This window comes from Mauremys mutica, chromosome 6 (assembly GCF_020497125.1).
Source record: "Mauremys mutica isolate MM-2020 ecotype Southern chromosome 6, ASM2049712v1, whole genome shotgun sequence".
In the NCBI taxonomy this organism is placed as follows: Eukaryota; Metazoa; Chordata; order Testudines; family Geoemydidae; genus Mauremys; species Mauremys mutica.
This window is the reverse complement of record NC_059077.1, coordinates 120,884,803-120,902,700: the sequence shown is the minus strand read 5'-3', so window position 1 is coordinate 120,902,700 and position 17,898 is coordinate 120,884,803. Positions and strand designations below refer to the sequence as shown.

General features: G+C 48.0%; 1 protein-coding gene and 1 long non-coding RNA gene across 3 annotated transcripts in view; one reads left to right on the top strand and one right to left on the bottom strand.

Annotated features, from left to right (window-relative positions):
• The window catches only part of TRIM14 (tripartite motif containing 14), a 28,531-nt gene extending 18,505 nt beyond the window's left edge, over positions 1 to 10,026 (bottom strand). Inside the window, exon 1 of the mRNA XM_045020747.1 lies at positions 9,635 to 10,026. Coding sequence (XP_044876682.1) covers positions 9,635 to 10,009 — 375 coding nt within the window. The 5' untranslated portion in view covers positions 10,010 to 10,026. The remainder of the gene's footprint in view (positions 1 to 9,634) is intronic.
• Positions 8,302 to 17,898, top strand: part of LOC123372560 — a 31,894-nt gene continuing 22,297 nt past the window's right edge. Inside the window, exon 1 of one of the 2 annotated variants that reach the window (XR_006580342.1) lies at positions 8,302 to 8,579. This is a non-coding gene — a long non-coding RNA (uncharacterized LOC123372560). Of the gene's footprint in view, positions 8,580 to 9,780; positions 9,915 to 17,898 lie in introns of those variants that run through there. The other variant, XR_006580341.1, reaches the window with a different exon arrangement.

Here is a 17,898-nt window from a genome sequence, read left to right as displayed (position 1 = left end):
TTAGACACATCAAATCCTGCATCTTGGCAGGAGGTTAACTAGATGGCTCTTGCGGTCCCTTCTAACCCTATGATTCTATGATTGCAAGACACAGCAATGGTGGAGTAACTTTAAAAAGGGTACACATTGATTTTTTTCCTAACATGGTTCAATATTTTAAAGTGTGTCTTTGTTTGCTGGCTGAACTACTAATTCAGGTCAGATTTTGATATCCTTACACTGGTTAGTACTTTACTCTGTGAGTAGCCCTGCTGATTTCAGTGAGGCTATCTGCAGTTAAATACTGCTCCCCATGAGTAAGGGTCTGAGATCCGGACCTCAGAGATTAAGGTGGAGATTTTCTAAGGCAGCCAGCTCCCATTGTAAGTCAATGGCCATCAGCACCCAGACTGTTAAAGCTATTTAGGTGTTGCTGAGCTCAGCGTTGAACAGCTATCTGATTTAGGAACCTAGATCTCATTTTCAAAAGGGAGTTAGGCACTTAGAAGTCTAAATTCCATCAATGACAGGATTTAGATTCCTAAATCAGTTAGGTGTTGCGATGCTGAGCACAGCAACACCTAAATATCTTTTATAATCTGGGCCTGGGTGCCTATCTGCCCTTTTGTGGCTTGGAAAATCACCCCATCAGCCTGTTTCCAGCATTCCTATAGACCCCATTCCACACGGATTCCTACGGTAGTTGTAAGTAATTGTTTATATGATGAAGCCCTTAGTTAGTTTTGTACATATTAACAGCTTAAATTGTGATTTTAAACATAAAAGCCATACCATGTTCCAAGTAACCCTTTCACATTGTTAGTTTCACGCTAATAATACAGCATGATAAGGGATTCAGAAACCTTTAACAATCACAGTTAATAGCAGTAAACGTCCTGCTATTGAAAACTCCCAAAAGTGTGCCCTTGAGCACTCGGAACTTCAATGGACTCTGAAATGGACATGTTGCAGTTTTGGAGATATAGCAGTGTTTTAACTTGTGATGTGAAAACACATACAGAAAGAAATGAGCTAGAGAGAGTGAAAAGAGGAACAGAATTAACCTAATATACATATAAAGTGAAGGCTCATGGTGGGTGACAGTAACACAAATATTAATGTTTTGACATGCTTTGAATGAGAATTTCCTTTCTTTTTAGAGAATCAGAGTAAGGAACAGTTTTCCAATCCCTTGAATATTTTTCAGAGTTTGAAATTTTTTTCATCTCAAATAAGGATGAAAAGTCAAAATCTCAAAAATATTTGCGAGCACACAAAAAATTCCAGTTCAGGTAAATCAGAATGTTTCATTTAGAAAATTTCAAAACATTTTGTTTTGATGTTGACATTTTCTTTTTTAATCTATTTAGCTTAATTATTTAAACAAAAAGTTGTTTCAAATCAGAAAAACGCAATTTTTCATTCAGAAAATGTCAAAATGTTTCAAAACTTTTTGTTTTTCAAGTCAGGAGATTCATCAAACCTGAACCTGCTTCATGACCAGTTTTGGTTCCAACAAATTAGTATTTTTTGATGGGGGAGGGAAAAAAGTGATTAATTGAAAAAATTGCCAACCAGCTCCAGTACAGAAGGGACCAGAACAGACTGTGCAGGTCAGTTGTGAGAGATTTGAAGTCTCAACACTGCCTCAGTTTGCACAAAAGGGTGATAATACATACTTTTGAGAGCTTTAAAAACCTGCATTATCTGATGGCTGGAGAGACACTGCTGGGTTCTAGTGAGTTTAACTGGGTCAGACTGTGACAAGCTGCCCCATGCTGATCTCCTCCAGATTAACCTATTGCAATGTTGTGCTTGTTGACTACCCAGGAAATTGATAATGCTTGTGCATACTTCTCTGCCATGGTACACATGTTGTGCATGATCTTGTATGAATTGCAAATATCAAGTAAAAATTGTGTTCCTCTCTAGAATGCATGTCTATAACCGATGCTCTGTTTAAAACAAACCACATCCAATTACCGTTTTATTGGAGTGAAAGAAAATAACCACTTGGCTGAGTCTGGTACAGGATGTCCTGCACTTTGTTGCTTCTGCAGGCTGAGTTCATTGCACACACAGTGATCCATTCATAGATTCCAAGGCCAGAAGGGACCACCGGGATCATCTAGTCTGACCTCCTGTGTAACACAGGCCAGAGAACCGCCCCCAAATAATTCCTCGAGCAGTTCTTTTAGAAATACATCCAGTCTTGATTTTTAAAACAGCCAGTCATGGTGACTCTACCACGACCCTTGGTAAATTGTTCCAATGGTTAATTATTCTCACTGTTAAAAAAAAAATCACACCTGATTTCCAGTCTGAATTTGTCTAGCTTCAGCTTCCAGCCATAAGACTGTTATAACTTTCTCTGCTAGATTGAAAACCCCAGTTTCAAATATTTGTGATATAAATGCTTCCCACACAGAGCTCCCTCTGAAATGGGTGCTTTTTAATGGCGGTGCTCAGCGCTTGGACAAAAGAAAAGAGGCACCATCAGATCTGCATGTTCTATACACCTGCTGATTTCCTTGCATCCCTCCATCCCCGCAAAACTAGGTTCCTAGGCGCTCTTCTCCCATCCCCCTAAAATTATACATGTGCATAATTTGTCAATAGTTACATTATTTCTTTCCTTTCTGTCTGGAAATCGGTCATTCAGGGTGTTGACATTTGAAACTGCATTGGAGGAAGGGCAGAGCTGAGACAGGGGCATGCCGTATTGTTATGCTGAAAGGTGTTAATCCTTTAGTTCTTTGATCTATAGACAATTAGAGACCTGGTTAAAGATGAGGGATATGCATTCCAGAGGCTCTGTGGGTTTCTTATTTCCTTGTTCTCATTTCCCCATTTTTATCAAAATCAATAGGCTTCTGCCCACTGAGGCCTAAATTTTTCCCTGAAGTTTTGGAAGAGATCAGATTCAGTGTTCAAAAATTATTGTGTTATTGCACAGAGAAATGCTATCAAGTTGAGCGTAGGACTTGCTTTGTTTGGCCACCATGGACACCACTGTCTCCTCTGACTAAGATTTTCAAAGCTGGTTGCCTGAAGTTAAACTCCTGGGTCCATATTTAGGTATCTATGCGGCCTGGCTTGAAACTACTTTATTGAGGTCAGAGGGTGTAGGGATGCAGTGAGAAAGGCAAAGCGACGGGTGGAGATGGACCTAGCGAAGGGGATTAAAACCAATAGCAAAAGGTTTTTTAGCCATATAAATAGGAAGAAAACCAAGAAGGAAGAAGTGGGACCGCTTAAAACTTTAAACGGAGTGGAGATTAGGGATAATCTTGGAATGGCACAATATCTGAATGAATATTTTGCCACGGTCTTTAATGAGGCTAATGAAGGGCTAAGGAATAGTGATAGAGGGACCGATGGGAATGAAGATATGGGGGTAGACATTACGGTATCTGAGGTGGAGGCCAAACTTGAACAGCTTAACGGAAGTAAATCGGGGGGCCCGGATAATCTTCATCCTAGAATATTAAGGGAATTGGCGAGTGATATTGCTAGCCCGTTAGCGATGATTTTTAATAAATCTCTAAATTCGGGGATTGTACCGTTGGACTGGAGATTAGCTAATGTAGTTCCTATATTCAAGAAGGGGAAAAAAAGTGACCCGGGTAACTACAGGCCTGTTAGTTTAACATCTGTAGTATGCAAAGTAATGGAAAAAATTTTGAAAGAGAGAGTGGTTAAGGAGCAGGAGGCCGATGACAACTGGGATAGATTACAGCATGGATTTACGAAAGGTAGATCGTGCCAAACCAATCTGATCTCCTTCTTTGAGAAAGTAACAGATTTTTTAGACAAGGGAAATGCGGTGGATCTAATATATCTGGATTTCAGTAAGGCGTTTGATACGGTACCGCATGAGGAATTATTGGTTAAATTGGAAAAGATGGGGATCGAAATGAAAATCCAGAGGTGGATAAGGAGTTGGTTAAAGGGGAGACTGCAGAGGGTAGTACTGAAAGGGGAACTGTCGGGTTGGAGGGGGGTTACCAGTGGAGTTCCTCAAGGTTCGGTTTTGGGTCCTATTTTATTCAATCTATTTATTGCTGACCTGGGAACCAAGAGTAGGAGTGGGCTGATAAAGTTTGCGGACGACACCAAGTTGGGAGGTATTGCCAATTCGGAGAAGGATCGGGATATCCTCCAGGGAGATTTGGATGACCTTGTAAACTGGAGTATTAGTAACAGGATGAAATTCAATAGTGAGAAGTGTAAGGTTATGCATTTAGGGATGACTAACAAGAATTTTAGTTATAAGCTAGGGACGCACCAGTTGGAAGTAACGGAGGAGGAGAAGGACCTGGGAGTCCTGGTTGATCGTAGGATGACTATGAGTAGGCAATGTGATGTGGCCGTTAAAAAAGCTAATGCGGTCTTGGGTTGCATTAGGCGGGGTATTTCTAGTAGGGATAAGGAAGTGCTAGTCCCGTTATATAAGGCGTTGGTGAGACCTCATTTGGAGTATTGTGTGCAGTTTTGGTCTCCCATGTTTAAGAAGGATGAGTTAAAACTGGAACGGGTACAAAGAAGGGCCACTAGAATGATCCGAGGAATGGAAGGCCTGTCGTATGACAGGAGACTTGAGGAGCTCGGTTTGTTTTCCTTAACCAAAAGAAGGATAAGGGGAGATATGATTGCACTCTTTAAATATATCAGAGGGATAAATACCAGGGAAGGAGAGGAATTATTTCAGCTCAGTGCTAATGTAGACACGAGGACAAACGGATATAAATTGTCAGTCAGGAAATTTAGGCTTGAAATTAGACGAAGGTTTCTAACCATCAGGGGAGTGCAATACTGGAACAGCCTACCGAGGGAAACAGTAGGGGCGAAGGACCTCCATGACTTTAAGATTAAGCTAGATAAGTTTATGGAGGAGATGGTATAATAGGATAACGGGCTTAGTCAATAGGTCAATTAAGTGCCAAACTGGTACTTAATTGGGTCAAATTGGGTCAATGATATGATATTCTTAACCTCTTTCAGAGGGTATGGCTGGAGAGTCTTGCCCGCATGCTCGGGGTTCAGCTGACCACCATATTTGGGGTCGGGAAGGAATTTTCCTCCAGGGCAGATTGGCAGTGTCCCTGGAGGTTTTTCGCCTTCCTCCGAAGCATGGGGCAGGGGTCGCTTGCTAAAAGAGTGGGTAGATCGGCTAATGTGGCCTGCATCTTGCAGGAGGTCAGACTAGATGATCATAATGGTCCCTTCTGATCTTGAATTCTATGATTCTATGATACTGAAAGTCAGACTACTTACTTAGATAGCTAGGTATAGATTTAGGAGCCTAAACTTTAGGTACTCTTGGCCTCTGTGAGCAGAGGAAAAGAAGTCCCATTTGACCTCTGATTGGGGCACAGAAGGAGTAATCTGCCTTCAGAGCAGGGTGGATAAAAATCAATGATTTTTTTTTTAAATGTAAAAAATCTGATTTTTTTGATAAAATGCTTTTTGAGGAAAAAAACTTATCTAAAGAGTTTTAATTAAGATACATTATAGCTCAAAGATATCATCATGGAATTGGGATTATAAATTCTAATTCTATAGTATGTAATGTTTAAGAAAAGTTTTGTAAATGAGTTCCAATAGTTCTTGGATTAGGGACCCAATCTTATGGGGTTCCACGGGCTTCTGTATAGATTTAGGTTAATCTTTCTATCTACCCAATGGGACTCAGTGCTCAGTCTAGAAGATACCATTAGATGCTGAGTTTTGCAGATCTCAAACTGTGGTAACACAAATCCAGAGATAACGTGCTTGTTAACAGCAAAAATGTTTTAAAATAAATGAATAAATATATAGAGGTGAGAAATAACAGACCTCAACCCTATTGTCCCTCTGCAAATCTGTGTACACAGAGTCAATCCCTTAACTCTCTCTAAAAGTGCAAAGTTTCAAAAAGTTGAATGAATAAAAGATTGTTGGGGGTGGACTAGATCTGGAGAAGGAGAAGAAGTCTGGAGATACATGTGGGACGGGAGGGACAGGCAGTAGAAACAGAAGTGAAACTGTTTGACCAGCATATTTCAGAATGCACTTTTATGTAGAAATCCATGATTAAATTGAGTCTTCTTGACCAGTAATTCAGACCAGTCATCTTAACTTCTCTACCCAGAAAGATAATCAAGCAAACAATTAAGCTATCAATTTGCAAACATCTAGAAGAGAATAAGGTGATAAGTGACAGTCAGCATGCATTTGTAAAAAAACAAATCATGTCAAACCAACCTGATAGCTTTCTTTGACAGGGTAACAAGCCTTGTGAATGGGGGGAAGTGGTAGACGTGGTATATTTGACTTTAGTAAAGCTTTTGATACTGTCTCATAAACAAACTAGGGAAACACAACCTAAATGGAGCTACTATAAGGTGGGTGCATAACTGGTTGGAAAACCGTTCCTAGAGAGTCGTTATCAGTGGTTCACTGTCATGCTAGAACGGCATAACAAGTGGGATCAGTTCTGGGTCCGGTTCTGTTCAATATCTTCATCAAAGATTTAGATAATGGCATAGGGCAAGGGTCGGCAACCTTCCAGCAGTGCTGTGCCGAGTCTTGATTTATTCACTCTAATTTAAGGTTCTGTGTGCCAGTAATACATTTTAACGTTTTTAGAAGGTCTCTTTCTATAAATCTATAATATATAACTAAACTATTGTTGTATGTAAAGTAAATAAGGCTTTTAAAATGTTTAAGAAGCTTCATTTAAAATTAAATTAAAATGCAGAGCCCCCTCCCCCCCAACCGGTGGCCAGGACCCGAGCACTGTGAGTGCCACTGAAAATGAGCTCGCGTGCCGACTTCGGCACCCATGCCATAGGTTGTCTACCCCTGGCATAGAGAGTACACTTATAAAGTTTGTGGATGATACCAAGCTGGGAGGGGTTGCAAGTGCTTTGTAGGATAGGATTATAATTCAAAATGATCAAGGCAAACTGGAGAAATGGTCTGAAGTAAACAGGATGAAATTCAATAAGGACAAATGCAAAGTATTCCATTTAGGAAGGAACAATCAGTTGCACAGATACAAAATGGGAAATGACTGCCTAGGAAGGAGTACTGCGGAAAGGGATCTGGACGTCATAGTGGACCACAAGCTAAATATGAGTCAACAATGTAGCACTGTTGCAAAAAAAGCAAACATCATTCTGGGATGTATTAGCAGGAGTGTTGTAAGCAAGACACAAGAAGTAATTCTTTCCCTCTACTCTGCACTGATTAGGCCTCAACTGGAGTACTGTGTCCAGTTCTGGGTGCCACATTTCAGGAAGGATGTGGACAAATTGGAGAGAATCCAGAGAAGAGCGACAAAAGTGATTAAAGGTCTAGAAAACATGACCTAGGAGGGAAGATTGAAAAAACTGGGATTGTTTAGTTTGGAAAAGAGAAGACTGAGGGGGGACATGATAACGGTTCTCAAGTACGTAAAAGGCTGTTACAAGGAGGAGGGAGAAAAATTGTTTTTCTTAACCTCTGAGGACAGGACAAGAAACAATGGGCTTATATTGCAGCAAGAGAAGTTTAGGTTGGACCTTGGGAAAAATTTCCTATCAGAGTGGTTAAGCACTGGAATAAATTGCTTAGGGAGGTTGTGGAATCTCCATCATTGGTGATTTTTAAGAGCAGGTTGGTCAAACACCTGTCAGGGATGGTCTAGATAATACTTAGTCCTGCCTTGAGTGCAGAGGACTGCACTAGATGACCCCCTGAGGTCCCTTCCCATTCTATGATTCTATGATCCAGTGGAATTTCCGAGAGGAGGACCTGCAGAATTTCCTGCCACGTATGCCACTCCCCCCTGCTTCAAATGCAAGCGCATACGCGCACATACACACTGCAGCACTGGTCATAAGTGAGTACTTAGAACTGCCTGGAGAACATTTCTGCAACGCTTCGATTTGAGTCCCAGCATACATCTGCTTATGAGGTCTTCACTTTTTACAGAGGATGAACAAAATAACCGCACTGCTTCAGAAGCATTGCTAAAACACTGTCTCTAATACAAATGGCAGGAGCCCACCTCACAGAGCAACACAAAATTTTGACCAGCAATGTCTTCAGTCTGCGTATTCAACTACACTGTCAGAAAAGACAGCTTGGATGGAAATCAGGGGTTACAATGCCAGAGTCCAGGCTGGTGTGCCAATATCCCAGCTCACCAACTACACTTAGGGCTTGTCTATAGTCAGCGTGTGCAAACGCTCTTTGTCATAACTTTTGCAGATAAAATACTTCCACCTCCGCAGGCGGCATTCAGTTTGTCGGCAGGAGCACACTGCCACTTGACGTGGCAAAACTTCTGTCTTTTCGGGGGGCAGGAGGGGTCTATTTAAGCACCCGTGAAAGGCAAAAGTTTTGTCAACAACTTGGCAGTGTAGAGAAAGCCTAAGAATTGATGCCATGTCCTGGAGAGTGCCTCTTTCTCTTCTACGGAATCCACAGTCAAAAAAGAAATCTCCATCAACAAGAAACCAGCAGATGTCAGCAGAGGCTAGATATTTAGGGCCAGAAGCTCTAAAGAGCTCAGCACTCACAATCAGGAGCCAGACGTTCAAAGGAGCTCAAGCTCCCATTTCAGCATCAAGGTAAGCAGCCGGATTGATTCTAGTCAAAAGCTTTGATTCTCCACTGCCAAGTTCCTTGCGAGAGTCATTTACACCGGTGCAAAGTATACATCAAACTCTAGCATCTCAGAATAGCTAGTAGCATTTGACCCCACTTTGCACTCATTTTGCTTAGGTGTAAATGACTACACAAGGCACAAAGCAGTGGCAAAATAGGATCGTAGGATTCTAACTTGCAAGTGCTGGGTTTATATTTTGAAACTCTTTGAATATAACTATTCTTTCCTCCCCCATTTTCACTTGCTCATATCTTTCTGAAACATGCTGCTTTGAATCTGAAACTTTCCAACCCAAGAGTAACTTTTCTGGAACGTGTAAGGAAAACTGTTTCAGTTACTGGGCGAGGGAGGGCTTTTTCTGCTTAAAGGGTATCTGAGGCAGGAAGGAGACACACTTAACATACTCTTTACTGTCACAGAATCAGAAATATTAAACAACCTCCTTAAGAAAGGGATTGATCCTGCTTCCCAAATGCAGCCTGCAGGCAGATCACCAGATGGAACCGTCTCCGGTCAATGGTCATTACAGGGCAGGCTGCCAGGATCGGGGGCTCCTGGGGGTGACGACCCTCAGTTTGCTCTCCCACCAGCGAGCCCTACAGGCTCCCTGTCATAGACTATCAGGGCTGGAGGGGCCCTCAGGAGGTATCTAGTCCAACCCCCTGCTCAAAGCAGGACCAGTTCCCAACTAAATCATCCCAGCCAGGGCTTTGTCAAGCCTGACCTCAAAAACCTCTAAGGAAGGAGATTCCACCACCTCCCTAGGGAACCCATTCCAGTGCTTCACCCACCCACAGTAACTCACTGGGAGCCGGGCAATGAAGAGGGATGGGCCGTCTCCACAGCCGGGTACCAGGCAGGGCCTGTGCAGGTGAACCAGGGTCAGGCACCACCCCGGGTCCATACAGGCTCAAGCTCCAGGCAGGGGCCAGTGCCCAGGCCCTCGAGGGCAGACGCCAGGCAGGAGCCCGGTGCACAGAGGGGCCGCGCCCGGTCCCTACGCCCCCCGCCCGTTACCTTGGTGCCCTGCGCGGCCTGCCCCACCAGGCTGACGCGGTGGCCGCGGTGGGCGCCCAGCACCGGGCACAGGGCGCACACGCAGAGCGCGCAGTCGGCGCAGAACAGCTCCAGGGGCCGCTCCCGGTGCTCGGGGCACCAGCGGCCCCGCTCCCGCAGCGCCCGCAGCTCGGCCGCCGCCTCCCCGGCCGGGCCCAGGCGGTGCCCGCGGAAGGCGGGCGCCCCGCCGGGCTCCCCGAGGTGCGGCCGGACGTGGGCCCCGCAGTAGGAGGCCAGGCAGGTGAGGCAGCTCCACTCGGCCGCGCCGGCGGGGCACAGCTCGCACCGGGGGCCCGGCTCCCCGCGGGCCGCGGCGCCGCGCTCGGGCTGCGCCATGGCCGGGCCGCGCCTCCTTCCCGCCGCGCCCGGGAACCGAAACTCGCCGCCCGCAGGCAGGGGGCGGGCCCGGCAGCCCCGCCTCAGCCGCGGAGCGGCCCCAGGGCAGCGGGAGCCCGCGGCTAGCGGGGAGCCAGCCACGCCCAGCTCCGCCTGGAGGAGCGCGGCTGGAAGCGGGCAAAGGCCCTGCCTGGACAAGCCCTTGGAGAGAAAACAGGGCCCCAGCCCCTGCTTTTGGAGCGAGCTGGGGGTGGGGGGACTCTTACGAGGGGCTGGAGGCCATGGCACCCTGTGCCTTGCACCCCACCTCATCACATCCACCCGGCGCCCCGCACCCCACCTCATCACATCCACCCTGTGCCTTGCACCCCGCCTCATCACATCCACCCGGCGCCCTGCACCCCGCCTCATCACATCCACCCGGCGCCCTGCACCCCGCCTCATCACATCCACCCGGCGCCCTGCACCCCGCCTCATCACATCCACCCGGCGCCCCGCACCCCACCTCATCACATCCACCCTGTGCCTTGCACCCCGCCTCATCACATCCACCCGGCGCCCTGCACCCCGCCTCATCACATCCACCCGGCGCCCCGCGCCGCACCTCATCAGATCCACCCGGCGCCCCGCACCCCACCTCATCACATCCACCCGGCGCCCCGCACCCCCCCTCATCAGATCCACCCGGCGCCCCGCACCCCACCTCATCACATCCACCCTGTGCCTTGCACCCCGCCTCATCACATCCACCCGGCGCCCTGCACCCCACCTCATCAGATCCACCCGGCGTCCTGCACCCCGCCTCATCACATCCACCCGGCGCCCTGCACCCCGCCTCATCAGATCCCCCCAGGGCCCTACACCCCGCCTCATCAGATCCCCCCAGGGCCCTACACCCCGCCTCATCAGATCCCCCCAGGGCCCTACACCCCACCTCATCAGATCCACCCTGCACCCTGCCTTATCACATCCACCCTGCACCCCGCCTCATCACATCCACCCAGGGCCCTACACCCCACCTCATCAGATCCGCCCGGCGCTCTGCACCCAACCTCATCACATCCACCCTGGGCCCTGCACCCCGCTTCATCAGATCCACCCTGCACCCCGCCTCATCAGATCCACCCCGTGCCTTGCACCCCGCCTCATCAGATCCACCCGGTGCCTTGCACCCCGCCTCATCACATCCACCCAGGGCCCTGCACCCCGCCTCATCACATCCACCCGGCACCCTGCACCCCGCCTCATCAGATCCACCCGGCGCCCTGCACCCCGCCTCATCACATCCACCCTACACCCCACCTCATCAGATCCGCCCAGGGCCCTACACCCCGCCTCATCAGATCCACCCGGCGCCCTGCACCCCGCCTCATCAGATCCGCCCAGGGCCCTGCACCCCGCCTCATCACATCCACCCTGCACCCCGCCTCATCAGATCCGCCCAGGGCCTTGCACCCCGCCTCATCACATCCACCCTGCACCCCGCCTCATCAGATCCGCCCAGGGCCCTGCACCCCGCCTCATCACATCTACCCTGCACCCCGCCTCATCAGATCCACCCGGCGCCCTGCACCCCGCCTCATCAGATCTACCCTGCACCCCGCCTCATCACATCCACCTGGCGCCCTGCACCCCGCCTCATCTCATCCACCCTGCACCCCGCCTCATCAGATCCGCCCAGGGCCCTACACCCCGCCTCATCACATCCACCCGGCGCCCCGCCTCATCACATCCACCTGGCGCCCTGCACCCCGCCTCATCTCATCCACCCTGCACCCCGCCTCATCAGATCCGCCCAGGGCCCTACACCCCGCCTCATCAGATCCGCCCAGGGCCCTACACCCCGCCTCATCACATCCACCCGGCGCCCTGCACCCCGCCTCATCACATCCACCCGGCGCCCTGCATCCCGCCTCATCAGATCCACCCTGCACCCCGCCTCATCACATCCACCCAGGGCCCTGCACCCCGCCTCATCACATCCATCCGGCGCCCTGCACCCCGCCTCATCACATCCACCCTGCACCCCGCCTCATCACATCCACCCGGCGCCCTGCACCCCACCTCATCACATCTACCCTGCACCCCGCCTCATCAGATCCACCCGGCGCCCTGCACCCCGCCTCATCACATCCACCCTGCACCCCGCCTCATCACATCCACCTGGCGCCCTGCACCCCGCCTCATCTCATCCACCCTGCACCCCGCCTCATCAGATCCGCCCAGGGCCCTACACCCCGCCTCATCACATCCACCCGGCGCCCTGCACCCCACCTCATCAGATCCACCTGGCGCCCTGCACCCCACCTCATCAGATCCACCCGGCATCCTGCCTCATCACATCCACCCAGGGCCCTGCACCCCGCCGCATCAGATCCGCCCAGGGCCCTGCACCCCGCCGCATCAGATCCGCCCAGGGTCCTGCCACATCCCCAACAACCTCGGGCCCCATTGGGCCTGCTCTGAACAAACCGCTTTGCTGGCATTGCCGTGACAGTTGGCGATGTGAACCTACCCGGCTACGCCAGCAAAGGCTGCCCCGGAAATACGGTTGTAGTGGCACCAGAATCGTTTCAGGGGAAGAGCTTGTTCCCCGGGGGGAACTGGTATAAATTATACCATCCCATCAGTTGCAGGTATAAATTGTCTTCCCACGATGGGGATTTGCCAGATAGCCCTTTCTAGAGTAGAGACTCTTCACAAAAAGATTAACCCGCTTTATCCTAATTAATGCTAATGGATTTTTGGAAGAGATATATGCTCATGCTTCAGGGGTTAAGCCCATGTCTAACCTCCCACCGAGATCAGAATGAGTCCTATGGCGGGGAGGGGGGCTCACTGAAGGGTTCTTACATGTTTCTCTGAAGCATCCAGTGCTGGCCTCTGCAAGAGACAGGACTAGGTGGACCACAAGTCTGAAGCAGTTTGGCAATTCCTACATTCCTAGTCTGAGTGTTACTGCCCCAGATATAAGATAGGCCCCTATCAGACACAGCTGTATTGTATTCAAACATCCTCACAGACATTCCTGCTGCTCATCTCTAACTCCAGCTATCCCTCCATCCCAACATAGGATTTATATTAATGGAATTTCCAAACATCCTTTTTAGTCATCTCTGTGCTTCCTATGTCTGGGAAGATGTGCACAAGCATCCACACTTGACCTGATTTACATTGGCGCTAAGGGACTTCTGCACCACTCTAGGCGCATAAATGGGCCTGGCTGTAAATAAGGCCCCTGTGCACCCTAGCAGAGCTTCAATAAGAATCAGTAGAAGCAGCAAAGAATCCTGTGGCACCTTATAGACTAACAGACGTTTTGCAGCATGAGCTTTCGTGGGTGAATACCCACTTCTTCAGATGCAAGACACCCATGTATTCACCCACGAAAGCTCATGCTGCAAAACGTCTGTTAGTCTATAAGGTGCCACAGGATTCTTTGCTGCTTCTACAGAACCAGACTAACACGGCTACCCCTCTGATACTTAATAAGAATCAGGACCAATAAGTCTTTAAGAGGACTTGCACACAAGGAAAAAGTCAGTAAGATAACAGGAAACCACACAGTGATGAGAGACTACAACCACAAATGTCTGTTAAGTAACAAATACAGACAGACATGCAAAAAGATGTAATAGATCCAAATGTACCTACTAATCCTAAATCTACTTCCTAATAGAGAATTGACAAAGAATAATAGGGAAATCTGATACCACTCACCCCAAGCTACATGACTTAATCAAAATCAGAAGCAGGCTCATAGAATGAAGCAATGCAAGGGTCAAATGCAATTATTAGGTAGTAATAGAAAGGAGTATTAATATTAATGAGTGTGAAAGAGGTGGGAGAACCCTAAAACACCTGATCACTAAGGAAAAACAGAATTCAGTTCCTCCAAGGGAGCAAGAGGAAGGAACAAGTAGCAGCCAAAATGGCTTCACAAGGGACTTACACAGACACCTGAAGGTTGAACCAAAATCTTATGCTGAAAATAGAAAATTAGGCCCTGGTTCAGCAAACACTTGTGCATTACTCACATGAGTAAAGTTATGCATGTTCATAAGTGTTTAAAGGACTGGGGCCTTAGACACCAAATTGGTATATGGTATAGGTAGTCAGTGCCTGCAGGAAGATAAGGACACACACAAGAGCAGAAAGGATACTGTAAACTAATGAGGATATGGACTGAAAGTGGGTGGAACTCCCACTGAAGTCAGAAGCTACTTGGCTAATCGGTAAAGCACACCCTTTTCTGTGAAGTGCATATGGCTAGTCAGCACAGCTGCTGAACCTCAGAGTAAGATGTTCTAAAGTTTCTAATCACTTATTCAATATGAAATTGTTTAAGAATAAGGTAGTCTTGGAGTTTCTGATGTTTTCAGGGTCTCACTTCTCAGGCAGTTTGACAGCCTAAATGCTGAATTTCCTCTTTTAAATAGTGATGGGCTTGGGGATGTTAGACTTCCTGGCTTATTTAAGGGTTTAGGGGGCAGGGAGGAATGTTTATTAAAAAAAACTACAGAGTTCTTGTAAGTTTCTTGTCACCTGGATTCTGAATGTCCTAGTTTTAGATCCTGTTTTTGTGTAATTCCAGTGTTCTTGTTGGGTCTCTAATGCTTAAGTCACAGATATGTACTTTCAACCTTAACAAAGTCCTCTGGCTGGTATCGTCATGCAGCTGTCTTGTTATCTCTAACCAGATATGGTTGTAATGTGTATTTAAGCTTCTGATCAGTGAGGTTTAACCCCTGTGCAGAGGGCCAGCAAGGCCTTCAACATAGGGTGTAAATGCCCCATAGCCAGCCTCATGGTGACTTGTCACTGTGGTGAATTTCACCCAGAGGGAACAATTAGGGGAGAGGGCAAGGTCAAAGCAAAAGGCAGGTGAAAGCAGCAGAGCAGTCCGTGCTGAGGAGTGAGGTGGATGGGGACTGTCCCTGCTTCTCACCCTCTGGGTACCTTTACATCTGCCTGGCCATCAGGCTGTGAAGGGAACGTAGCACAGTACAGTGGGAACGGGGCTAGGAAGCCACTGCCAGCCCTTTGCTAGTGCTAATCCCAGCTCTGAGAGTGACTTCTTGTGTGGCCTAACTAAGGCAAGCCCCATGACCTCTCTGTATTTCACTATGCTTGTTCCAAAAACGGGGATGATACTCAACGGCAAAGGAAGTTGGTGAAAGTGCTTTGCAAAAAGAAAAAAAAAGCATTAATGCCATCTGTGTCAAACACTGGACTTAACACAGAGGACATGCGATCTAATGGCACAGGAAGGATAGAATGTTAAACATTAATAAGGGAAGTCTCCTATGCAAATATACCACTTCCCTCCTGCAAAGGCAGATTTCTAATCCACCCTTATAAATCCTGCATGCACTGACCTAGCAGGCCATCAGAACTGTAGGCTAGAAAAAAAAATGGCTTCCTGTCTCAGTTTCCTTGTGAACACTAACGCTGGGCACTTCAGAGTTTCCCATCAGGGAGAAGGCATATACGACTAGCAATGTGCATTCCACCCAACAGGCAGAAATGACTGGAGTAAGCAGTAGGACAGTCAGGCTGAAGGAAACTGAGGCAGGAGGCCACTTTTCATTTCCAGCCTCAAAGTAAACACAATATTAAGTACATACACACAGGGCTTTTCAGTCTAGGTCAGCAGCTTGCAGGTTTTGTTTCGCTAACAGGATTTTTTCTTAAAGCCTGTATGTTTCTTTGTGTAGTAAATTGCTTGTATAAGTCTGGTCTGAGCAAGATGTAGTTTTTAAAGTGCAGTGCAGTTATTTTGTTCATCCTCTGACTGTTGATTAATTGCAGTTAACTTACATGATTAACTCCAAAAAATCACACTGTTAAACAATATTTTGGATGTTTTTCTATATTTTCAAATATATCGATTTCTATTACAACACAGAATACAAAGTGTACAGTGCTCACTTTTGTTGTAGGAGCAGCAGTGATCTGTATGCTCTATATAACCTGTATGTTCAAAAGGACTGTTACACTTCCACCCCTGCCCTTTTGTCTCCTCTCCCTCTTTAAATACCTGTGAAGTGGCTTTCCCCCACCTCCTCCCGCCTGGAATGCTTGTGGGCTGAATGGGCTGCTTGAACAGCTGGAAGATCAGAAGGGCTCCCAGGTAGACAAGGTGTCTGGCACTCTGATTAGGCAGCGATCACACGCCCAATGCATGGACACTGCCCGAGGTGGAGTGTGACCAACCAGACGCGGCCAAGTCATCTCTAGCTGCAGGCCATGAGGAGCAGGTCCTTAAAAGGGGAAGGGGCCATGTGCTCAGCAGTGCACTCACAAGCTTGTACCTCCCGTGAAGGCCCTTCGCCTGGACCGCCTGGCCAGTGGTTCACCGTGTTGCATTCCATCGTGCCTCGGGAAGCTTAACCATGGAAGTTATTTATTGCCAGGTAATAACCATAGGGGAGCCAAATAAAACAGTTATAATATTAAATCTAACTTAAATTTCATTATAAAAGTCAGGTTTAGAAAACTATAACTGATCGCACAGATCAGGGTCAGAAGGCTATCCTGAGAGAGAGAGAGAGCTGGGTTCTCACCACTCCATGAAGCTTGAATTGATCGAGGGTCCCAGGTGGTGGTGGTAGCTGTGGGTCCAGAATGCTGGAGACAGGCAGAGCCCCCAGCATGATCAGTCAGGAGGAGATGAAGTCCCAGTGGAACTGATGCAGATTTTGGATCCAGGCATCAGAGCACTTACTTGAGCATGGGTAGGGATTTTTGTAGGGAAACAACAATGGTTCAAGGGAGAACACTAGATTTGTTTATGGGTAAACTGATAGCTCAAGGGAGTACACCAAAGTTGTTTTGTTCAAGCTAGACAATAGGAACTGATCATACCTGGCTATGGGTGGTCTTTCATGGAGGGAGCTCACAATGCAATTAGGGAGCTTCATTATTTTGGATTCCAATAAAGGATTCATTACTAGAACTGGTCTGATAACTGCTGAGCTGGGTGTGTGCAGGTGTGAGCTCATTAACATCCCCCAGCATGCAGTGTTTCCCTGCTTTTCTGGTCCCAGAATTCCCTGCGGTTCTTGCCTTGGAATTTCTGTTCTCCGTTCTGTATGCTAATGGAGATGCCTCCCTGTCCTATCTCTGATGCAAATGAGGCTGTTGAGTTTTCTTAGGGTACGTCTACACTACGGGACTATTCCGAATTTGCATAAACCGGTTTTGTAAAACAGATTTTATAAAATCGAGTGCGCGCAGCCACACTAAACACATTAAATCGGTAGTGTGCGTCCATGGTCCGAGGCTAGCGTCGATTTCTGGAGCGTTGCACTGTGGGTAGCTATCCCGTAGCTATCCCATAGTTCCCGCAGCCTCCCCCGCCCCTTGGCATTTCCGGGTTGAGATCCCAGTGCCTGATGGGGCAAAAATCATTGTCGCGTGTGGTTCTGGGTACAGCCTCACCCCTCCCTCCCTGAGCAGCAGACAACCGTTTCGCGCCTCTTTTTGCTTGGTGAACTGTGCAGACGCCATAACACAGCAAGCATGGATCCTGCTCAGCTCAATACCGCAATCGTGGATGTTTTAAACACCTCGCGCACTCTCGTGCAGTATATGCTGAACCAGGACCTTCAATCCGAGGCGAGGAGGAGGCGGATACGGCAGCGCGGCAATGACAGTGATGAGGACATGGACACAGAATTCTCTCAAACCGCGGGCCCCTGCGCTTTGGAGATCCTAATGGTAATGGGGCAGATTCTATCCATTGAACGCCGATTTTGGGCCCGGGAAACAAGCACTGACTGGTGGGACCGCATTGTGTTGCAGGTGTGGGACGATTCCCAGTGGCTGCGAAACTTTCGCATGCGTAAGGGCACTTTCATGGAACTTTGTGACTTGCTTGCCCCTGC